The sequence below is a fragment of the Natrix helvetica genome (assembly GCF_964273705.1).
Source record: "Natrix helvetica genome assembly, chromosome: Z".
NCBI lineage: Eukaryota > Metazoa > Chordata > Lepidosauria > Squamata > Natricidae > Natrix > Natrix helvetica.
This window is the reverse complement of record NC_138554.1, coordinates 52119242-52144752: the sequence shown is the minus strand read 5'-3', so window position 1 is coordinate 52144752 and position 25511 is coordinate 52119242. Positions and strand designations below refer to the sequence as shown.

Genomic DNA, 25511 nt, shown 5'->3' with positions numbered 1-25511 from the left:
TAAAGAAATGCCCTTGTGAGTTTTCCTTAGTTATAAATAATTTAAGAGTTAACCCTAAAAGGCAGAATAAATCTTTAAATTATCAATATTTGGGGGAAGAAAACGTAACAAAAATAGTTTTCAAGGGAGATTTATGTTATTTCAAAAAAATATGAAAGAATATTGAAGCATGCAGCTTCTTCTGCTGTAATCTAAAACTAGATAAAATAAATGACCACCCTATTTGTTGTTCAGGTGTCTACATCATTTAGGCAGTATGATACAAAAGCTACATCTTCTTTCCCTTTCTTAGCTCTTTGAGCACCATAGTCCCAAGCTTTTTTTCCCCTTACCTGCTAATTTCCCGGTATTGAGGCCAGCTGTTGGAGGCAGGGTTCATCTTTGTTAAATGCTATAACAAGACTGAGCAGGCACTTATAGCTGATAGTACTGTGAGATTCTATCATGAAATGTTCTGACTTTGTAACGGAAGTTTCTAAATGTTTTGGAGCTACTTTAACTTCCATTTTGGAACAAACTGGGATTGGAATGTTTCCCTCATAGAATGCATACCTATTTTCCAGTTATTTTCAATTTGAAAATAACATTTGGCTGCCTATTCATATGGATTAGATTTTTAAATAAATTCAGTGCAAAATTATGCCTATGCTCACCTAATGAAATATTCATTTGACAAAGAGACAAAAAGTATACAAGTGCACAGGCAAAAAGCATGCAAATTTGAATATAAATGCTAAGATTGATACACTGGTAGTATACATGAAATAGATTGTATCTCCATCGTATTATATCAAACATTTGTCTCCTTATTTCTGAGTTAAAACAAAACATTGTCCTCCTGGTCTACTACTAGATATTGAAATGGGATTAGATTTTACACATATAATATCATAAATTATATGCACAAAAAGGGTGAACATCTACAACAGTTTTATTACTTGGCTCCCAAAGGCCTGATTTCAGGGTGAGATATTTATTGGAGTGTTTCTCTTTCCTTTCCTTTCTTCTCTTTCTCCTGTTTTCTTTTTCTCCTTCATTTTTAGTTGTAAAGGTCACTGGGCTTTTAGCAGGAAATGAGTGATGTCAGATGTGAAATGTCAGGATGAGTAAATTAGAGATTAGCTGAAACAAGCTAAATTAGTTTTTTATATTGGAGAGTGTTGAAATGCTGATTTTTGTTAGCAGTGACTGTAACAGGTGTTGGGCTTGGAATGCATCCTGGAACACATAGCTCTTAGTGTGTATGCTCTGCAGATGAATTTGGGGAGGGAGGAGACCCTTGTGGCTTATAAAAATGAACCTTAAGGAAAATGCACTTTAAAGATGGTCTAAACTCTGAAGTGGAAGAAAGTTTTTCTATGGCAATTCTATAGAGTGCCAGGTTCCATAGTGCTGATCTATTTTCCCTGGTTCTCTCAAGTCACTCCCTTGTTCCCCCAGCTCAGAATCACTTATGAAGCTAGTTAACTTCTGCACACTTCTTTGTCACATTTCTTAATGTAATGGTTTAATATATAGAAAGATTTTATGCATTCTTGCATTTATTGACTTAATTGAAGTCCAAATGTGCCACGCGACAGTATCTTTCCACTATCTTGGGCACTTAACAAGGAAGAATTGTAAATCTTCAATAAAGAATCATGTTGTGTAAGGATATCAGAGAGAAAATGCTGGGGATCTTTTTATGAATGTGGAATAGAAAGGTCCAAGTTCAAATCATACAGTTTGCTCAACTGTCCTAATTACACAACGTTCAGTAGCATAGACAGAAGCAAATAAAAAGGAATGAACGCGTGCAGGCATATATATGTACATACTTACTCATTGATTCTTTTTTGGAATAACTAATATTATTTATGCAAAGTGCAGTAACGAAATAAGAAATAGTACAACTAAATTATTTGTATAACATAAAGCAGGAGATGAAAAGGGGAAATAACTAAAATTAATTTATTTCAAACACTTTTTTATACCATTCCATAACTTTTTGTTCTTACAAACCATTCTTCACACTCATCAGACATGTACCAGTTCCTATGTTTATATACTTTAAACTTCTTGTTTCTTTTACTTTCTGCATATACTCATGAACTCTACTCTGATACATTCTGTTTCCAAGAAACTTGTTTTTTAAAAAAATATATATATATATATATTTTTTCTTTTATTTAAAGGGAAACTGAAACTACCTTGAGATTTTTCTTGGAAGTTCCGGTAGTTGAAGACCTATTCAAAGAGACTTATTGTAGACCTATTTTAATCTATGATTTTGTTGGCTGTCTTATTGATGTGCCATCTCCCATTTTCATTAGGCCAGCACAAAGGTGGAAGTTGATATGGAAAAAGCAGAATCTCTGCAGGTGACAAGGGGAGACTTTTTGACTTCATTGGAGAATGACATTAAGCCGGTGAGTGTGTCTTTCATTTCTTCTTGTTGCTAAACAGAAGAACTAGTTCATGTCATTCCCACTCTTGCAAATGGAGGTAATTGTTCATTATTTGCTTTGCTACATTTGTTTCTTTCCAACCACAGGCATTTGGGACCAATCAGGAAGATTATGCAAGCTATATTATGAATGGCATTATTAAGTGGGGTGATCCTGTTACTAGGGTGCTGGATGATGGGGAGCTTCTTGTTCAGCAGGCCAAAAATAGTGATCGTACTCCCTTGGTCAGTGTTCTTTTGGAAGGTATGTTGCTTGCTCTACAGAGGATGAATTAAATGTGGTCTGCTCCTAGAAAGAATGCTGAGCTTGAGAGCGCTTGCTTCTATCTGAAATGATTTGCAATTTCTAAAGGAAGATTATTAGTATCGTATTGGATTATAAAAAGGGTTTCTGGCACCCCTGTGAGAAAAAGTGGATTGGTATATTCTTCTCCCTCTTAACAACGTACAGAAACTTAATTCAGCATAACCTCAAATCATATTTAGTGTGATATCTGAAATGCTATAACATGGTTTCTAACAATTAGCAAACTGAAACTGGGAACCATTGAAGTGACTTTCTGCATATGATTAGTGCTGCTATCTAATGTTATGGTTAAAATAATACATGCTCTCTATCTTGCTTTATCTTCTTAAAACTTCTAAAAGATTTATGTGTCTGAGTGCAAATCATGAAGATAGATGTAGAGCTTAGAACTGGGAAAGAGGCAATCCAAAAAAATATAATAATTGTTTATATCAAAAGCTGCTGAGAGTTTCATCAAAAGCAACAATGAAGCATTGTCCTTGTCTAATTCTAGGAGTAGATTATCCAAAAGGATCGTCACCAAGTCTTCATTCAGTTTGTAATAGCATTGCTTAATTAATTAATTTTATCCAGGCAAGCCTGAAACTTCAGTGCTATAAAAAATATCAAGAAAGGAGTCCTTGTATCTAGTGATAGTGGGAGATGATAGTTTTAAACCCCCAATTACAATTTCTGTTGTTTAGATGAATGGAGTTGATAACATTTTAAGACGTTCTGTACCATCTTCACTCCTGACCTCACAAATTAAAGAAATTTCAAAATTATTCTGTATTTCTTTTGGATACCTTCAAGCAGTTAATGATGGTTGATCAGTGGGTTGGATGTGATAGATAGATAGATAGATAGATAGATAGATAGATGATAGATAGATAGATAGATAGATAGATAGATAGATGATAGATAGATAGATAGATAGATAGATAGATAGATGATAGATAGATAGATAGATGATAAATAGATAGATGATAGATAGATAGATAGATAGATATTATTTATTTATTTATTTATTTAACCGTGCTTCTATACCGCCCCCTCTCCCAAAAGGGACTCGGGGCGGTGTACAGTCCATGTAAAAATATATCAAAATACAATAAATAGAATTGAATATGTACAGTTAGAATGGAGGAGGTTAAAAATAGAATTAAAAGAACTGTACAGAGCCAGTATATATAAATATAATTTTAAACCCTAAAACACACACAAATTAAATTAAAAACAATACCCCTAAAATAACCAGTTAATAGTACATTTACCAGGAGGAACAGTTGTAATTATGCCAGGCCCGCTAGTCGGAACAGGTGAGATAGATAGATAGATAGATAGATAGATAGATAGATAGATAGATGATGATAGATAGATAGATAGATAGATAGATAGATAGATAGATAGATAGATAGATGATAGATAGATAGATGATAGATAGATAACCTCTGTTCTATCATAAGAGCCAATGCATCAGGGAGATAAACTTAATGATGTTCCTAGAGGTTAGCACATGGTTTAGTATTAAAAGTGATTTCTGTCTCAATGAAGATTCTAGATTCATAGCTATTTTAAGAACATGAAAGTTCATGTAAGTCTCAGCCAAATGGAGAAACATTTTCTTCCATGGGTACTCGGTTTTCATGGAGAGACTTTGTGTATTTTATGACTGGCAAGACATGCTATTCCTTTTGTCTATCCCTGGACTATTTTTCGCCAACAGGTCCCCCACATAGTGGGAAAACAGCTTTAGCTGCAAAGATTGCAGAGGAATCTAATTTCCCCTTCATCAAGATCTGCTCTCCTGATAAAATGATTGGCTTTTCAGAAACTGCCAAGTGCCAGGCAATTAAGAAGGTATAATTACTAACCTGTTTTATAACTAATCTTTTTTCTGATATATTACTAAATCATTTTTCTCTATTGCTCTGTTTAGCAATGTTAAATATTTTTACAAATTAGCTATGTAGCTTTGAATTCAAATCAGAATCTAAGAAACACGAGTATGAAAATAATTTTATTGTAGCAAAGGAAAAAATATTCAAAAAGCTAAAACAGATATTTATTTATTCATCTATTTACCTACTTACCACCCATCTTGTTTTGAAGTGACTCTGGGTTGCTTACAGCATTAAAAGATTAAAATCATAAAATATAAATATTTCTAAAGCAAAAAAATGGAAATTACAATGAAAAATAGAATTATAGTTAAAAGATGGGGAAGGAGAGAGGAAAATGCATGGGGGGGAGATTGCCTCTTAACTCATCAACCGCCTTCAATGTGATTATTCCCTGTTGGGGGAAATTTCCTCAAATTCTCCTACTGGATGTACAGCCTTGCCAAAAATATTGGTACCCTGCATTTGCCCCCAAAGAATCACAATTTAAGGATGACTGCAATCATTGCCTTAAAGTGTGCTATGAAATATTAGGTTAGGGATATCAGTATTTCATAGCACAGGGGATTGCTTTGAGGCAATAACTGCAATCAAGTACTTTCTGTAATTCTGAATGAGACTTCTACACTAGCAATTTGAGGAGTGGCCAAATCACGCCAATAGCATTAGCCCGCCCCTCTTAAGCCAACAGAAGAGGTTTGCACAGACTCTGTCTGCCAAGGGATTCCAGAAGATGGGGCCAAAGAGAAGATTATTTTCCACTTTGGCCTCAACTCTGTGGAACACTCTACCACAGCAGGTGAAACCTGGACCCACTCTTTTGGCCTTCCAGAAGGGTGTTACAATTTGGTTTTGTCAGTTAGTGTGAGGCCCTGAGGGGGGTTCTCACTGCTGGAAATGGCTGACAGAGTAAGAAGACCCTATCCCTATACCATCTAGCATTTGATTCCTGGGTCGTCGTCGTCGTCCCTCCCAGTTTTAACATTTTTAATTTGCATAATTTTTAATTTGTAAATGTTTTTTATTTATTTATGATCTGTAAGCCACCCAGAGTCACCTTATCAGAGAAATGCATGACATGTGAATTTAATAAATAAATGTTTCTCCCTTTTTTTTTTGCAAATTTTTGAGTGCAGCAGTGCATTCTACAATGTGAGGCAACATTATTCATGGAAAGGAATTTTTTGATACTTACTGTCAATAACTGCTGGAGGGACTGTATTGACTCTAACCAGAACAAATGTTTTGTGATGTCTGTTATTTATTAAGGATTATTAATAACTGGCTAGCATGGTGCTAGAAGAGTGTCCAGCTCTGGTTGTGTCAGTGACTTCAGGAATCTTTTTGCTTGGTCAAATCCCATCCTCATTAGAGAAGCCATAGGTTTCTAGTTTTTCTCTAATGAATACATTTCAGGTAGATTGGAAGTTACCCATGCTAATCAGCCTGTTGGATTAAATATTACTTTTAGCCAATAATTAAAGATGATCTAGGTATTACCTCTATACTTGTAATTCCTAGTTCTCATCTTAAAGCTGCACTAGATACACATTTGGGGACTTACATGATAAGATCAAACATTTGGACTTTTGTATTTGCCTTTCAGAAATGGGGTCTTCCTGGTCAAATAGTCAAACAGTACTTTTTTCTATTCAAATAGCCCGAGTAAATAGTTTGCCTGAAAAATCACTGAAATCCAGTAGTGACTTTTTACCTGTAAGGGATAGCATGATATCCATGCCATTTTCATTTGTTTTATTATTTAGAAAAAGGATGAGAGTCATGCATCAAAAGCAAAGTGTCTCTGGATGTCATTTACTTGTACCAGTTTCAACTTAACTTTACTGCAAATTAGGTTTTGGGGAGGGGGAGAAGAGAGGGGTATCAATTATTTTGGTCATATTTAATGAAAAAGACCCATGTAAACAGAATCTGTCTGAAGTACAATAGATAGTTAAAATAGTCTTCTACAGCTACTCTCTGAAGTGCAAGAGAATGTCATTTTTTTTAGCTTAATATAAATTGTCTTACTTTATTTTCAGTTTCATAATGTTGTTCAAAACAGTGCTTCCAACACAGGAGAAAAAAATCATTTTCAGTAGATATCTTGAATTTCATTGTTATTCCCTGGATGTTGTCAGAGTGAATAATGATCATTATGGTTAATCATATAGAATAATAAATTTAGGCTATGTAGGATATTAAACTGAAATGCTAGGGAATACAAAAGAGAAGTTTGGTGGTGTATAAATGAGTCAAGTTCACGTAATCTGTGAATCTACTAAAAGAGTGGTGCAGAGAACAAAAATCTAGTATATCTAATTAAAAGGTCTTCACATTTCTATGTAAGGAAAGATACATATCTGCATTTGCAGCAGGAAAGAGCTATTTCCCAATAAAGCAAAGAAAAAATTAATTTTAAGAATGTGGATGGGCCACAGATAACATCATTGTCTTCCAAATCTTAGGAAATTGAAATTTTAAAAAATATTGTCAGCATATTTTACATGGCATAGGGCTGGATAAGAAGAGGAATAATTTCCAAAAATTTGGGGGCAGTTACATTCAAAAATTTCAAATACTTAATGAACCCTTCAAAGGAGGAAAACAAAATTACCAGCTATCTATAATACAAAATACTTTTTTCTTAATCTCCAATTTTAGAATGTGCTTTGTGCAGAAATCAGTTTCTCCCTTCGTATTATTATAACTTCAGTGAAAGAGCTTTTCTTTTAAAACAAGTTAAACTAAAACACTTGAATTTGGTAGAATGTAAATCTTAAGTTCCAAGTGGCAAAGCTTTATTATTATTATTATTTTCCTTGAAGGCTCCATTAACAAAATGCTTTGTTGCTTCTGTTTCCTGATGTTTAGATCTTTGATGATGCTTACAAGTCTCAGCTCAGCTGTGTGGTAGTGGATGACATTGAACGGCTTCTTGGTGAGAATGCCTTTAAAGGGAATATCTGTGAAGAACAGATGAGCTTGGGACAAACAACTGATTTTTTATGAAATCAAGGGTTCTTGTGCCTGGTGTGCTTGAGCTTGGATATAGAGGTAGCAATTTGGAGGCAATTTATGCGGGTGTAGATGATTGAGTTTGTATCCACCTTTTATTATTTGTAGGGGAAGATAACATGACACTAGAAGAAGGAAGGATGGTTGGGTCCCGAGATTAAAGGAGAGTTTTATTTAACCTGCTCTAATTTATCAACTCAAAGGTTTATTGTTATCATAGCTAGTTTCGTAATTGGCATTACTTGATATTAACCACATTTGAGGTAGCAGCAGCAGGGCTCAAATGAAATTGGAGCGCTAGTTACCTTAATACTACACTTGGAGGAGTATAACTGACCCGACTTCCAAACTTTGAAATGGAACAATGTTGGAACTTGTTGCCATTCTGTATGACTTTCCATGAGCTGTGTAAATATGTGTATTGTTATTTTGTTATCTTAAACTTTCAGATTATGTTCCAATCGGGCCACGTTTCTCCAACCTGGTGTTACAGGCCCTTCTGGTGTTATTGAAAAAAGCACCACCTAAGGTAAGTATCCTGTCTTGCAACAAGACAAAGTATTTGTAAGTTGAGCTATGTGCTCATCTGAGACCTTTAAAGAACAATGAAACAATTTCATATAAAAGAGGTGAAGTATTTACAGAGCAGCCTTTTTTCCTTTCAATTAGAAGAGTTTTAAATATATTTTGTATTGGATGAGAAGTCAATTTGTCTTTCTGCTTTATCTAATTTTTTGAGTATATATTAAGGAGAAAATTAGCATTTCTGAGTTCTGAGGTATTAGTGAGGAAAATAATTCAACATATGTTATTCTGCATAGTGGCATGCTTGTATAGATATTGCTATGCATGGTAATGTCATTATGAAGCTGCTGTAGAAGGGCTTTCAGGCTTTATTTTTTAGATTAAAATAGATATCTATGCTATGGATCAATAATTTTGCATGGCCTATAAACAGTAATAAAGTATAAAAACATTGATTTATACTAACATAAAAACTCCTGAAGAACACCACACCATTCACATACAACATATAGCTTTTTTAGGCTCTGAACATATACTACCTCGATGCTTAAGGGAAAATCCAGGTTTTTAAGGCTTTTTAAAAGACTAGAAGGGTAGGAGCATGCCGGATCTTGGGGAGGAGATAACCAAATTTGATTTCAAAATGGGCCCTAACAATTAAAATCTTCTCTCTCTCTCTCTCTCTCTCTCTCTCTCTCTCTCTCTCTCTCTCTCTCTCTCTCTCTCTCTCTCTCTCTCTCTCGTTTGGAAAATAACTTCACTGCATTTGCATTGGGGTTTACCATAAAAAACTGAAAACAGTTAATCAGGGAGGCATTTTTGCTGTCTATATACAGTAGTGGCAAAAATTGTGAAAACCTTTTAGGAAAAGTGTATTTTTATGCCATCACTACCAAACAAGGAGATCTTGGTCTCATCACTCCAAATAACACTGTCCCATTGTTCCTCTGTCCAGGTAAATGGTTTTACCCATGTTTTAGTCAACTCTTTGCACCATTACTTTAAATTTTATTACTTTTTACAAGCTCACTAAATGAAAGAATAAAAAAAAACCTCCAACCATCTTGATAGCAATCACATATCACACTGACAAATGTCCTTCTCTCAGCTTCAATACATGACATCAATAATTGAATCCTACTGTGATCAGATTGGCTCGTTGCTAAAACGAGATGAGACCTGATTGGCTCTCTAAACACTCATGCTCATTGGCTACAATCAGATGAAGGAAAGCTACCTGATACCAACCTAAACAAGTTGTGGTTCCTTTTTCTGGTTATTTGTCTATAACATTTCATAGAATACAGATAATTGAATAAACTTCATTGCATTACATTCTTGATTAAATTATCTTTCCATTGATATATAATTTTATGGTATTACTAAAATAAGTGGTGTTTTTAGCCATCAAACCTCAAAAATACACCTTTCCCAAAAGGTTTCCACAATTTTGGTCATTAATGTAGGTAGATCTGTACTTCCTATGTATGTATTTATGTTTGTTTGTGTGTGTGTGTGTGTTTGTGTGTGTGTGTGTATCTGTCTGTCCCAATCCCTGTCCAGTCATATCTCACTCTAGGGTGCAGTGCTTATCCCTGTTTCTTGGCTGAGGGAGGCAGTGTTGTCTGAAGACTTTTTCTGTTGTTATGTGGCCAGCATGGCTATACACCAAAGGCACATGGAATGCTGTTACCTTCCCACCAAAGTGGTACCTACTTATCTACTTGCATTTGCAAGCTTTTGAACTGCTAGGTAGACATAAGCTAGGGTAAGAAAGGGAGTTCACCGTGTTGCATGGCACTTGGTTTTCGAAACCAGGTTATCAGCTTTCCACTGTGTGTGTGTATGTGTGTGTGTGTGTGCAGACAGGCAGACATCATTTAGATGTGGAGCGTCCTTGTAAAAATCCATCCAGAGAAAGAAAGAAATATCCAGTCCTTTTCCTCCATACAAGTGGTCTATATTCATGAATTGGTATATTTTCTTATACAGACTTTTAAAGCTTTTTAAAATTAAAGTAGGTTTTCCAAAATAAAAGAAAAATAATAATTCCACGTCTCTGAGCTCTCTTATTTTTTTTTCATGTTTCCATGGGTTTTGCAAAGAGGAGAGATGAGGGGAGAGGATTTTTTTACAAGGACTGGGGGGGGGGGGCGGAGAGGAAGATTGAAAAGCGCTGGCCCAGCAGGGAGCCAAGCCAGAGAAAAAAGCATTTCTCTGAGAAAGGAGCAGTAACAACCCAGCAGCCCGAAAGGCTTCCTTCATCTACATGCAGAGTCACACAAGGCATTGGATGCTCTGCTCGGGAACCCCACAGAGGCTTCACATGGGGTTCCCTGCTGGTTCCTATGAAAAAAGTAACAATTAGACTTAGAGGGTAAAAGCCCAGTGCAGTATCCTTCTCTTCTACTCTCCCCGCTTTCCCCCTCTTCCCCCTTAAGCTAGATTGACAATTTCGGTAATGTTATGAAAAACCCAGCAAACTGTTTTGGGGATCTTCTGATGGGCCTGCTTAAGACACACTCCCTATGTTTGTCCTACAAATTTCCGTGTGTGTGTGTGTGTGTGTGTGTGTGTGTGTGTACATACGTACTATGGTACTTACTGGAGCTAGACCAATGTTTTAGCACAAAGCAATTATTTTGTGAGCCTCACAGATTTTATTTGTACGTATTTACTTATGTATGTATGTACGTACCTACGTAACTTTATTTACTTCTATAGTCTTTATGGATGGAGATGCCTTAATTCTGCTGTCTTTGAGAAGGATATAGTCCATAATTTGATGGCTTTAATTTTATTTTTTCTGGAACTTGAAAACTCTCAGTGAAACAATGGCCTCAGAGTTTAAATAATGTAAATGATGCCCATTGCAGAATTTGTAGTAAGCATAGCCAGCAGTTGGGAAGAATGGTGCAGATTTTGCTCAACTCTTTGTAGCTTCATTCAATATTTTATTAAAAGCTGAAGGACCATGCAATCCATACATGAGGATAAAAATGTAAAAAGGTTAAAAATGTTCAACTAACATTGCTAGAATAATGGGAAAATGTAACCTGTTACTGATTCCCCCCCCCCAGCTCCCAGCCCCAAAGACAATAATTTCTTTCTAGGAATTATGTCCAGAATGTCTTGGCATTTCACAAGACAATTTATACCAAATGAAATCTCTTCTTTCCTTCCATAAAAATGACAACCAACCTTAGAAATAAAAATTTGCCATATATTAAAAAAAAAATAATCCTATTCCTAGGGGCATTTTGTTGTTCTCATAGACCTAACCCTGTACTTAATAGTCTGGTGCTAGGGAATCCTAAGGAAGATGGTTTCTTTCTCCCCACACTGTGTTGGGAAAAAGGCACCTGCTTATGTATGTTTCTAATCTCTTTCACTGTGATTGGAAATGCTGTCTCCCACAATGTCATTGCCTCCCTGTCAGCAACTTGCTAATTGTGGCCGTGGGTGTGATGTAGCAGATAGCTGGGCTGCATTTCTTTTCTCTTGAGGACAATTTGCTATGTAAGGCTCATAGATAGGTTGGCTGGGAAACACTACACTAGTTTCTCTACACTGCAGATACAACCTTGAGATGTAAGATCAGTCTCCCATAAACAAGTTTAGATTGTAAATTAATAGCCCACCTCATTCTATAAATTGCCTTTTTTACATATAGAAAGATTTGATATCTTTGAGGAAGTATGTGGTGGGCTTCTTAGTGCTCTCTGAGCGTGGAAACAACAAAGTTCAGAGAACACCAAGGACATCACAGTTCAGCCCTGAGCTACAACGATTCTCTTTCATTGGTAGAAAGTACTTTCTTAGATCTTAGGATTAGTTGATAATCAAAACTGGTGTCCTCATGGCTTCAGAAAAACAGCTAATCTTTTAGCTAAAACGCTTACAAATAGAGATGATTTCCTTCCATACCCTTTATGAATCAGCTACTCTTGTTTTGAATCCAGTGCATACAAGAGTGACATGTACCACATTCTTCCCCTCTTCAAAAAATGTAATATCTTAGACATGTGCAGTCAGAAAATTGAATGAGCCATATAATTGGAGATGTAATTGTCAGACTGTAATTGTTTACTTTTTTAATATTGAATGCTGATGTGGTAGAATCATATTAGGCTTTCTTTGTTATGGATTCACCTGAATTGGAGAGGGAGAGTTTGTTTGCTTCCCTCCCACCCCCAAAAGTAACATTAATATGTTCTGTTGAATAATTAGAATCTGTTTCCAGCAGCTTTATTTAATAGCCATTGCTACTATAATTTGGCCCAGGTTTTATACCTTTTTGCAAGATCCAATAAAACTTTTAAAAATAAGTTCTCAAAATTCCACAGTGAATGTTCTTGATGAGAGAGGAGAATAAAAATCTTTGTCTATATCTTGGCCAATTTTCAGACCAGATTGTTTTCCTACTCTTGAAAATTTGGATAAAACCCGGGGAGTCAAAAATTGCAAAGAATTGCAATTCTTTTTTAGCTTCTTCTATTTGGAAAAATGGCAGTGCCAATCATGGTTTGCTTTTAAGTATGATTTTTAAGAAAGGAACTGTTTCACCTGATTTGATGCAATATCTGGAGAGTGAGGAAGTATGGTCCACTGCACTTGTTCATTGCACTGCACCTGCATTTTTGTTCCTACCCTTCCTTCTAGCACTGAAGATGTGACCTAGTTAGATAGTGAAATGTCTGCAAGAAAACAACGAAGCTTAGAAAGCACCAGGACTCCCACACTCTGATATGTGCTAGCGCTCCCATTTCATATTACCTAATAAGTTTAGTTTAAACTCATTATTTACCACCTGTTGGGAATGACCAGGCTGAACCCAAGGGAGGGTCAAACATGTCATAAGTCATGAATCCCTGTGCCCCTGCAAGAGATCTAAGTCCAGGTCACCTTGAATTCCTTGCCTTTTGTACAGACATTCAAGAAAACATAAATAGCATTCTCTCCTGTTTTTCTCCAAAGCAACCATATTGCAAAGCAGGTTGGGCTGAAAAGGAATGACTGGACCAAGGTCATTCAGAGGACTTCTGTAACTGAGGGTGGACCAGAACCTGGTTTCTAGTGCCAGTCCACCCTGGTTGAATGGACTTTGAAGGAACTGCAGTACTTGCCCATTTGAGCTAAAAAAATGATATCATTTAATACCTTAATTGTTTTCCTAGTTTACATGAAAGATTCGTCTGGAAGTACATTTTTTATATCGGTGTTTTGATATCCATCTCACCATTTAAACTTCATGACCTTCCAGTTGGCAATGTAAAATTATTTCCTGGGTGGGCTCCATCTTTCATCATCATAATTGCTTTATGGCTTTAAAAGCATAGCTTTCTCTACTTCCAGCAGCTGACAAAACTGTTCTCTTTCACATATTTCACCACTGTTTGTGCTTAATCAGATTGATCTTGCCAAAGGTTAGTTCAAGCACTGGGGTGACTCACAAGAATCAGAAGGATAGAAATAAATTTATGGGGAAAACCAACTGCTCCACTAACTTTTAAGAACAGTAGAAACAATTTTGTGAACAGTATCTACTATAAAATCATTTATTTTGGGAATTTCCCACAGTGTTTTAGATGTTGAGTGCTACAGAAATGTAATTAAATGAATACAGTTTTTTAAATTACTTATTTTAATAGTTTCAATTGAAGTGTTAATTTTGCTTTAATGGCTTGTTAGTGTCTTTTCAAGCAGTATCTGAGTATGGTTGCATTTCGGGCTATCTTTTCCAGTTTCCTGTTTTAGTCAGCATCTCACCAAGGAGAGACAGAGGTGTTTGGAAATCCAGGCAAGATCAGTGATGAATCTGGCAGTTTGATACTTTTCATTTGCTTGATAGGAACTTTTTCCTTTTTTATACTATACTAGTAACCTAATCCAAGCTATGCTTAACTGAAATCTAGAAAGTATATTTTCACAAGAATGTAGGGAATTCCCTTAGTATTGTCTTCCCTAAGTCACAGTAGTTTTCAGATTTATTGGAAAGAGCATTTAAAGTTTTTTTTTTTTTAAAAAAAGAGTTAAATGCATGGAATGTACGGGTATCAAAAGCTACTATCATTGGTAACAGAATGGTATTTCCATATTTACCTATTTTTTAAAAAAACAATATTTGAGAAACCATTGCTTTCACTGCGTCTTTTGGCTTTCCTGGCTTCATGTGATTTGCCTCATCGTAAAAAAGTGGTTTGGAGCACTGAACTGGTCCAGCAGGATGAGCTTACTAAGCTGCCAACTATTGCAAAGGAATGATGAAAGCAAAGGGTTAAATTATAATTTGAGTTATTTTCAAAAATATTCAATTTCATTTACCTTTTACCTTCCCATTTTTTTATTAATATTTAGGGTCGCAAGCTCTTGATTGTTGGGACTACTAGTCGCAAAGATGTCCTGCAGGAGATGGAGATGCTGGATGCGTTTAGCACTACTATCCATATTCCCAACATTGCTACTGGTGATCATCTCATGGAGGCCCTGGAGGTGAGGAGATCACTAGTGTGCCCTGGAGGAAGGAATCTGAAAAAAAGAATCGAATTTCTTCGGAATGTTAGACAAATCGAGTCAGTGGATCTTTTGAAATTATTTTGTTATCCTTAATAGGTAGCCCATACCAGGAAATCTGCTTTACAAGAATGCTGAAGCTACGGCTATTAAGATCAGCTATGTTCTGCATCACCCACTACTTTGTGAATTAGGGAGTTGTCTGTCTGAGCCACTTCCGAATATTATCTAGCAGTTTTAGATTTCCTCCCTTTTAGCCTAGCCAACAGATCTTGCATATCTCTGTCAAGGCCATCTTTCTACAACAATATTTACGAGTGAAAATATAACTTTATCTTGGAATGAAGAGTAGAAGTGGCAATAAATATTTCTTCTGCCCATGGTTATTTAGAAATAATTGCCATCTAAAAATACATGAACAATTACAACCTAAAATGAAAATATTTCCGTAGGAAAGATTTACCAGTAGTTGAGTTTCCTTGTCCAAAAATACTACTTGTCTGCCGATCATTATTTTAAAAGGTCCTATAATGTCCACATTTATTTGTTTAAACAGTTTTATATAGCTATTCCTTTAGAGGCAAGATTCTAGAAGATTCTTGATTTTGAAGATTTTAGAATTAATCAAATTGCATTGTATACGTATTTAAGTTACAGCTGCTGTTTTCTAATTAACATCTCTTGAATTATGTAATTTGCAGTAGAGATAATTACGCATCCCAGATACTGATGGTTTTATATAAACTGAAATTGTTGAAAACAATCTTTGAACTAATGTTTAATTAGATCAACTTATTGCAACATTTACAATTAACATTAGTATTTCCATTTAAATTGGGATTTCTGTTTATATCATCAGTATTGTAGTTCTTAGTAGTTGGATTTACTAATTGCAGTGAAGTGACAGAGTTACATTTGTTATTAATCCCCATTGATTTTAGAAGTTACTGACTGTGACAGTCCAAGTTGTTCACAACCTGTTAGTTAAAATTAACAACATTTCAAAAGAGACATTGCTTCCTCTTGCATTATGTAGGAAGGATCTCTTTTAAATCTTATGATATCTCTGTGTGTATTGTGTCATGTTTATACAAATGCCTGAAATAATAGAATAAGGTAAAATAAGGTGAAGAAGACAACAGTGCCCATGTCCACGCCTCACTTTTAATTTGATCTGCTTCTGTCTGGAGCAGAAGATTTGAACATCAATAGAACTCATAATTTCTACCTTTCGAGTAGTTAATATAAAAAATCCTGCTGTATAAGAAGAAAATGGAGTCCAGAGTTAACCAGATCCCATCCATTCCCTTGACTCTGCTTTCCTTATAACTTAGGTAACTTTCTTTTTCCAACTTTTAGCTCCTGAGTGTCTTCAAAGACAAGGAACGCGGCACTATTGCTCAGAACGTCAAAGGGAAGGAAGTCTGGATTGGCATCAAGAAACTCCTGATGTTAATTGAGATGTCAATGCAGGTAAAATGCTTTTGCCCTTAGATCAAGTCAAGAAAATAAAAGATGTGGCTCTCCAGAACTTCATTGGTTTGCCGTTAAGGATTCCATATCATTTTTTTATGTCGCCTACAGTTGGCAAGAGCTGAAAAACATATTTGGAGGGCCACATCTGGCCCATCTCTGAACTAGACATATAGGTTGCTTGGCCCCTCGTCAAGCCAGGGTATTTTTTTAAAAGGCACTGGGCATTGGGAAAAATAAAAAATAAGGCCTTATGTTCTTATTTCTGCTTAGGAATTAATTATGAAATACAATCTCTAATTTCTAAAGGTTCAGAGTGGTTAATGTCCCTGCATTATGATAGTTCAGTAATAATGAAACCAAATAAAATATGGACCTGGAGTCTCACTTTCAGCTATGTTTTAACAAAGGTTAACCCTGTATTGAAATATTTTGTTTTTCTTCACAAAGTAGAATGTAACTTGATTACAGTGGGGCCACTTAGCAGAGAGGGAACTTCTTTGCATAGACTCCCTTGTAAAATTTACAACTATTCATTCTCTAACCAAGGGCCCTCCAAATTTAATGGGACTCATTTCCAGATTGTAGGAAACTTCAATAAATTGTTGCATCTGTCATGCAAAAGGGAAAAATGTGTTTAAATCATTTCCCCTCTCATATATTAGGAGGCAAAACTTTAGGGATCTAGTTTCTACTAGAGTTTGACATTGATTTAATCATTCACATTTGCTATATAAAACTACAGGTGATTAGAAGTTAAATATCTGAATCAACATAGTTTTTAAAATTAATTTCATGCCATCTAGATTATTATTGGCCACCTAAAATAATTCTCCACAGACAGCTAGTGAATTATTTTGTAAAATGATGGCTTAACAATTTATGCAAAAGAAGCTAGTGAAATCCGATCACCTGCCAAAGGGCATAGTCCATGAACCTAGTTAAAGTTTACATTTCTTAGCTTCGGTATAAATGTGCCAGTCAAATGAAAATGGAGGTCAGATATACATTAATAACTGAGATGCATATGGGCAATTTTATACCTTTCTAGGACTCATGCCTGCTAATCAGCTGGTATAACTATAAATGAAGACTTTTTTACCTCTTTTTCGGACAGCTTTTAAGTATAGGGCAAGAAGTATGCAATTCGTCACTGTGTTATAACGCTTCCCCACTCCCTTCTGAGTGACTTGTTCTTTGCAATTCTGTTGAAACTTGTATAAGGCTTGGGATCTGCTTTGACTGGATGTCACTTGAGGGTACAAACTCATTTATCTAGATTACTTTTTCCTCTCTTTCCCTTGTCTCTTTATTTTCATAGCTATAGGCAAAAGTCAGTAACTTATTGCTCACACCTATTAAAGTGTAATAGGCAGAGACCTGTACTATTTGACTCTGGCCTGGTGATGTCCAATTTCACTCTTTTTATTGCCTTAAGAAGATCCCTCTTGCTGATCCTGCATTTTAGTACCTTGAATTCATATGATTTAATATTCAAAGAGAAAGAGCTACAGAATGGAATGTGTTGTGTTCCCTCTTTCCTTTCTAGCTAACAAGGGAATAGGGGCTGAATCATGGAAGACAGTTTATTTGATTATTTTTTGTCATCCTATCATTCTTATCCTTTTATTAGACATACTCCTTAGCATTTGAAGTTAGATTTGAAATGAGGCAAAAATAGAATAGTAGATCTGCAATCGTGAATATAGCATGTTCTTCAGCAGGCTCTTTTGTTTAAGAAAGATCAATGTTCATTTTGTCTTTTGCCAATGGCCAAAAAGCATGGGGAGCAAATAGAAGCTGTAAAATTGACACAGCTTTCCAATCCATGGGAGGAACCAGTAGACATTAACAGGAAGGCCTAGCCTGGTGTGTTTACCCTTAATCCTTATTATAGCTTAGTATGTTATACAAACATGTTCATTGCCTGCTGAAATCTATTTTAGCAACTGCAAAGATCTGCATGGTTTAATATTTCAGCATGCAATTCTTTTTTGTAAATTTTTGGGCTGAATGCAGGAATTACAGAATGGTCATGTATCTGCTTAGCTCTCTTTTTTTTCTGACAATATTGGATTAGTACTTGGCTGCTTTTGAAGCCAGGCACTGTTTCCCAACATCAGATTGGGAATGAGGTGAATAGAAGCAGAAAGGCTATAGATGCACTATCTTTGGTTCTTTAGTTTTAAAAAAAAACATATTAACTGTGATAAAACTTTTTTTTGGTCTAGTTGATACTGCCTCTCTTAACTTTCCTTTTGTTCATTGAATTTGTTGTGATTAACTGGAATGTGTGTCTGTGTATTAACTATATGTGTTTTGAATACATGTAATTTATGAAGATGGATCCTGAGTACCGTGTGAGAAAATTCCTGGCACTTCTACGAGAGGAAGGAGCGTAAGTAATAAAATAACTGTTAGGAATGCATGCTTAAGAACTATTTATTGCTGGCCAGATAGGGATTTTGTGGGAGTGTGCTTTGTAAATTTTGTTTTATAAAAACATTTGTTGTAATTCATGACAGCTATTGAACTATTCCACCCCCAAATCAGCCTGTTCCATTGTTTAGGACTTGTCACACTGTTGTGTTGACAGCTGATATTGCTATATAAATGCATATATGTGTTTGTGTGTGTATGTATTAAAGGAGATGGAGTTTTTAATCTCTCAAGCATGCATATAAGCCATGCTTTGTGTTTCTCAAAGTCATATGCATAAATATTTCAGGACTGACTTTGATGACTTAGTAACGTTACACTTTTCCCTGTTCTACAATCCCAACTCACACATTGGTTTATATTCTAGTTCCAGGCCACTTTCTGTCACCAACAGATTCAAACTCAATGCTTCATGCTCAAAAATGTTTCTACCCTAAATTTTCTTCTGGCTTTTACCTTTTCAGATTCTCTGAATATATAAAACTAGCACATCAAGGAGCAAGCAAAGCTAACACTTTGACTCCATGACATGCTGGCTTCCAGTAGAGGGAGTTTTGGTGAATGAAAATTTACAGTAATGTGTGTTCTCCTTACATATGTATTTATTTGCCCACGTAAAACCATAACCACTCAAAAGATAGTATTAGAGATATTTTTAGATGTTGATACCATTTTTCTTCTAGTTAGATCTATTCAGGTCTAATAGGAAGGATAGTGCATCATTTGTGTTCATGAGTCTATTATGTAATCCTTTCATAACTTCCAGAGCAGGGACTGGGCCAGTACATTAAAATGCTACTTCATTCATTAGTAAATGAGCTCCATATGATCCCTGTTCAGGTGACCACCTAATGCTGGGATGAAATAGAATTCACTTCTTTAACCAGCATGTTAGGAAAACAGTTTCTAGCTTTGCCATTTTCCCACATCCTGTCTTAATGCAGTCAGAGTACAACCCTCTTTTTTTTGCAGCTGTTGAGAGTAATATCTGGGGCACAACTGGCCTGTGAATTTGCATGCAGTTTCCCTTTTTGGATGACCATCTCTGTGTGCCACCACCCATTCCCCAAGACCTGCCTATCCTTGTGGCTGTTGCACTCTCTCTCTTTGCAGTAGTCCACTGGATTTAGAATGAAGCTTAAACCTTGTTAAAGGTTGGTGACCTGGAAAACAGCCAAGCAGAAGACTGCTTCTCTGGGACCTTCTTCCATGTGGCACATTTGGACAACTGCATAATGCTTGGTTCTCTTCAGAGATTCTCCTCAACTTTTTTTCTTTTGCATGTTAGACACAACTAAGTACTTTACCTTTGTCTTTGATATCCTGGTGTATTGTGACAAATCAAACTTATTCTAGAATAACTGCTTTGGTGTTATGCACTCACTTGATTGATACTGGTGCACAAGCAAAGGAGTGGAAATGCGCCATGTACAGACCTACAGACATTAATGTTGAAACTCAGGCATAAAACATGGGGAAATCCCTCCATTCTTAGCTTACATCAGTCCAGTGTGAAAGCTGGTAACAGTCTGCATGGTTATAAACTCTTTGTGATAATTTTTCCCACTTCAATCTTGTTAAATAGCTGCTTGTTCTTGTAGATTTGTCCCACATTGTGGGGTTTCAGACTCCTCTCAAGAAATATATATATATATATATGTGTGTGTGGTGTAAAGTGCTGCCTCTAGTTTCAGATGAATTAAGATCGAAGGGCTGCTTTCTACCTAGATTTTAGGCAAGATTAACTGCTGGCCTGCAAGCACATAGCAGCATTTGCAGTAGCTCGGCTAGTTGAGGTCCAATATAATTTGATCACCAGCTACAGAAGCAGCAGCAGAGCATCTGACATACTTAAACTATGAATAGGCAGCAAACTGCCCTTGATTGCCATAACATTTTCAGAACATTCTTCTTTCTTTTGTCACATTGGCCCTTACCTGCTACAATCAGTCTCCTTTACGAAAATGTTGCACAGAATTATTTTTAAGAGATCTGTCAAGTGTGTAGGTGTAAGATGTTGAGATCATACTGTATCTACTTTCCTTCCTCTGCCACTTAGCAAGTAGTTTATTGATACTTCAGTCACATGTCTAGCAATTAATCTCAGTCACTGTGCTTGCTCTTGTCTGCTGTTGGCCTCATATTTTGTATAGTAGAAACTAGGGAAAACCTAATTTGTCTTTTCCAGAGGTGTTTTCTTGTGATTTTTGGTGTGCAATACAATATTGAATCAGTGAGAGCAATAGGCTGCGATTTAGAATGCTCTATCACTTATTTCTTACCATTCCATCCTTTAGGGGAAGCACACTGACCAACATCCTAAAGAATGTAGTAGCTACTTAAACTGGAGCAAGTTAGCCACCTATTCCTAGTACTAATTATAACACATCTTACCCGTTCCTATCATACTAAGGAATTTGTTTGCAACTCTCATCAAAGGGAGTTTGCCTAGTAGTATAGGGAGTGATGAACTAGAGCAGGAGTGGGATGCAGCTGAGTTTAAGATCATCTAAATAGGTATAAAGGGAAGGAAACTAAATACACAGCTGTCATTCCTTCTTACAGCGAAGCATTTATTGGCACTTAAGCTCTTTTAAGAAAAAGTTCATTGCATGGCCCTAAAAAGTAACCCATTCACTCACAATCAACAAATGGGCTATTCCATTATTGGCATGGTTTCCTTTCCTTGTTTCTCCAAGTTCCTAATTTTAGAATAATAAAAACAGTACTTGACAACTTCCAATTCTGTGCTGCAAAAAACAGACCTGCAGTATTAGAAACTCTTGCAGGGTACCTGAACTATAATGGATATTTATTTTACTGTGGATTAGCATTCTCAGATTTATATTTATTGATTTTTCTGCCATGAACGATAATGTGTGAATGACGGTGTAAGACTCCCATGTTTTGTAGGTGATATGATTGAACTGCTTTTAGGTGAACTTTTCTCTTCTGTTCTCCCAAACCTCCACCCGCCCCCCTCCCATTTCCCTTCATTTTTCACTGAAAGCAAAGCATACATATTGTATTGTCTTGATCAAATAATATAAACATTTTTATTGTGGTTTTTTTGTCCAAAGCTATACTGAGAAAGAAAAATACAAATATATATATATATATATATTTGTATTATATATATATAAAGATTGATTGTATGTTAAAATGCAGGATGCAATAAAAAGGCACAGATGTTTAAAATGTATTGATGGTTTCTGAGTTGAAATGACGGGATGAATAAATTAGTTCTCCTGAAAGATCTGCAAAAAATGCTCATTTCAAAGGAACAAGGTTTCTCCAGCAATCACTATTACATATTAAAGGATACATTTAACCTGTGATAGAGTTGGGAGAGAACAATATTTTTTATTAAGTTTAACATCTGGCCAAAATTGACTGGACTGGGGCTAAATTTAGCTTTCAGGGCTAAATTTACTGAGATACAAAAGTTAGGGATTAGGATTAGCTAAAAGCAAACATGAAATGCCTATCTAAAATTTGGGCCAATACTGAAGTCCTGGTATCTCTACTATATATAATTGCTGAAATTCTTAGGATTAAAAAGAATAGAAAGCAGTTATACTTAAATTGCAAAAAAAAAAAAAAAAAAAAAGATTGCAATTTCCTTCTGCTGTACTTCGTGGATTCCAACTGCATTTTCTCAGATCTCTTTTTATAACCCAGAAAAATTACAGTATGCTACTGTTTTTAAAAATCATAGGCAGCAACACTTCCTTTACATAATAGTTGATTATGTCCACACCTTCCACAGGAACAGCATGAAAATATTAAAAATATTGTTTTAAGTGCCTGTGTACCTTTACTGACATGAGAACCAAGGAAAAGATGATTTTTTTCTTCAAATATATCTATATATTTATATAATATATAATCTTAGTTAACTCAAAGGTATATACATTGTATAATAAATAATTATAAAAACAGCATTTTCAGAATACAACTTAAAAAAAAAGATGAATACCCTCTAGAGCTGCTTTGTCCCCTGGTGTTCTCCTAGATGTCTTTGATAGCTCTCGTCATCGCTGATCTATTAAAATGAGCTGTTTAAAGATTCTGCGAGTTGTGGTCCAACTCTTTTAAAGGAACACCAGGTTGTGGGAAATGTCTTCTGCTTAATAAAGAATTTTGGATGCAGCAGGTTGAGGGCAAAGGAAGCAGATAGATTGTGAGGCTTTCTTTCATATAACTATGTACCCTCTTTTACATCTAGAATATCTACATAGCAAGAAAAAAAATGGCAAAGCCACTATGTCTAATAAGGAGTATATACTTTTTGAAGTAACTTCCTTTTAAGCCAGTTTTCAATGTGACAGCAAGCATACATTCTAAATGTGGCAAAAATATGGAAAATATTTCCCTTGAAATGTAGCAAGTGCATTTTCAAACCAATTTTCAGTGTTTCCTGACTGATGATTAGAACTTATTGGAATGCATATTTCGGCTCCTCTTCTCCTACAAATGCTTAAAATTAGAGGTTTCTTAGACCCATTGAAGTTAGATCATGCAACTCAATGAATTTGGCTGATCTCAAAAAAAATAAATAAGCAGAATTGGATCTGATTAATACTTGGATAGGAATTACCAGAAAATACTATTGCTGGAAGTTAAATTTGGAAGCTTAAATAGCCCACCAATATTTTTTTAAAAATAACTCAAGGTGGCAAACATACCTAGTATTCCTTCCTCCTCACATTTTAAATTATTCTAAGAGATTAAAAGCAGGCTGAGTTGATCATAAACTTGTTCCTGCTTTTCTAGTAGAACATATTTCTATTTGATGATAGAATATTTTAACTATGTTCAGTGATGTCAAAACTGACTAACAGTAGTTACTCTTCTCAGGGTTTGAATTTTGTTAGCTTATTAATTAATATGAATGTTGGTTAATATTAATTTACCTCTATACTATAATTATAAATGGGATTATTAGAACAAAATACTTTTTGTTTTCTTTTATTTTTGCAAGCAAGGATCAAATTGGACAGAAAGATTATCTATGGTAGATGTGCAGCAATTTATGCTAATAGTGGAAAAAATGGAAAAGTTTTTATTAAGTGGATGATAAGGCTGTAGATAAACATCTTTCTTTTGGCTGATAGTGGTTAGCTAAACAATATAGTACAGGTATAGTACACTGTAGGGAATGGTTTGGCAAATAAAGCCAGTTGAGTGAATTTATCAGCATGACAGCGCCACATAAGATTAGTTAGACCATCTTTACCCACAGTCTGTGCTATTTCCAAAAAATGGAAAAAAAAAAGTTCACTACGAATCCATTCCAAGAATTAAATTCTCTTATCTCTGCGATACAAAGTGGGACATTTTGAGAAGGCTTAAGAAAACAGCATTATGCACAAGAGGTGTAAATGGCAAATTCCAATGAAGCAAGGATCTATATTAGTTTGGAACAGAAGAAAAGAAACTGTAATATGAAGCAGATGTTAATTACATATCTCAAATATTTTGGAGCACCTTATAAGTAGAAAATATATTCTTGTTAGCAACAATCATCCTCAGCTTTTCCAGTTAAGTTCAAATCATCGATTCAACTTTAGGTGGGTTGACCTAGTGGTACCACTGCAGTATTTTGGAAGGAGCCAGAAGCAAAATTATGTGTTTGAGAAAGATAAAAATAATAGAAAACTTAAAATTATTAAAATTTCAGGGAGAGCATCATTTTAAGAAAAATGTATCCTGAAGTCAGCAGCAGCAACTTAAATCTATTCAGTGGGAAAGGAGTAGTATTGATAGGAGGGGCAGATACCTTAGCTAACGTAGGAAGTCTCATTGTCTCTATGTAAAGAAATTAGAACACTCCAAAATAAGATAGTTAATAGTATCCTCTAAGTCAGTGTTTTTCAACCACTGTTCCACGGCACACTAGTGTGCCGCGAGATGTTGTCTGTGTGCCGTGGGAAAAATGGAAAAATTCGAAAGATTTAAAAAAAAAATGTCAAATTTTCGCCCACTAGGCGGGCGCCGGACTGTGTCCTGGGTATGGGGGGGTGGGGTTTTTGACCCCACCCTCGGCCAGCAGGGGCACCGATTGGCGCTCCTCAGGGGGACACCCTCCACTTTTCTGATGTCCGGGCTGTGATTGGTCCAGACTCCAGCCTGGACCTATCACAGTAGGACATCATCTTCCGACTTCCTTCCTGCCTGAGCACAGTGTGCGCAGCAGCGGAGAGAAGAAGACGTCGCGACTCGAGTCTGTTTACTTACTATTTCATAATAAAGTAATTATAAAATACTTTCTTTGTGTTTATTTGATTCCTATTCAAGAGAATTACTTTATATATAGTCAATATAGGCACAGAGTTAAATTTTTTAACATTTTCTAATGGTGGTGTGCCTCGTGATTTTTTTCATGAAACAAGTGTGCCTTTGCCCAAAAAAGGTTGAAAAACACTGCTCTAAGTATCCAGAAATATGTAAGTCTGAAAATAAAGGTAAAAGGGGAAGAAGTATCAACATTGTCTCAGTACGTTTATTGTTCTCCAGGAATCTTGACATTTTAAGTGTCTATGGAGACAAATACTTGGTGCTTGAGTGAAGAGAGAGAATTGCTCACTTGAATCATTGGAGGGAGAAGCAAGAATAATTGTTAGCTTTGTTGGTTAAAACAGAACAAAAAGAACATGCCCCAATGGATTGGTTGCCAATCTTAACTCATTCTTCTATTAATTCAGTCTAACTCAGCATTTTCAAGCAGGTTTAGATAGAAATTTAAATTTTGAAGAAGGAGCTGGCTGCTGGTATTTCAGGGGCTCACTTTCCCTTCCTCTAGTCCAAGAGTGTCAAATTCGCATTGTCGTGGTGGTGTCACATCACGTATTGCGACTTTTCCCTTTGCTAAATGGCATGGCCATGGCCATCACATGTCGTATCCAGC

The 25511-nt window shown here is 35.8% G+C and overlaps 1 protein-coding gene across 4 annotated transcripts in view; it reads left to right on the top strand.

Annotated features, from left to right (window-relative positions):
* Positions 1 to 23613, top strand: part of NSF (N-ethylmaleimide sensitive factor, vesicle fusing ATPase) — a 69373-nt gene extending 45760 nt beyond the window's left edge. The window contains exons 13-22 of one of the 4 annotated variants that reach the window (XM_081932113.1): positions 2313 to 2408; positions 2534 to 2690; positions 4459 to 4592; positions 7508 to 7574; positions 8101 to 8180; positions 14534 to 14668; positions 16049 to 16162; positions 18505 to 18560; positions 19066 to 19180; positions 19715 to 23613. In XM_081932113.1, the coding sequence (XP_081788239.1) occupies positions 2313 to 2408; positions 2534 to 2690; positions 4459 to 4592; positions 7508 to 7574; positions 8101 to 8180; positions 14534 to 14668; positions 16049 to 16162; positions 18505 to 18560; positions 19066 to 19129 (903 nt within the window). In that variant the 3' untranslated portion in view covers positions 19130 to 19180; positions 19715 to 23613. Of the gene's footprint in view, positions 1 to 2312; positions 2409 to 2533; positions 2691 to 4458; positions 4593 to 7507; positions 7575 to 8100; positions 8181 to 14533; positions 14669 to 16048; positions 16163 to 18504; positions 18561 to 19065; positions 19181 to 19573 lie in introns of all 4 variants that reach the window. The other 3 variants (XM_081932114.1, XM_081932115.1, XM_081932116.1) reach the window with 3 other exon arrangements.
* The last annotated feature ends 1898 nt before the right edge of the window (positions 23614 to 25511 follow it).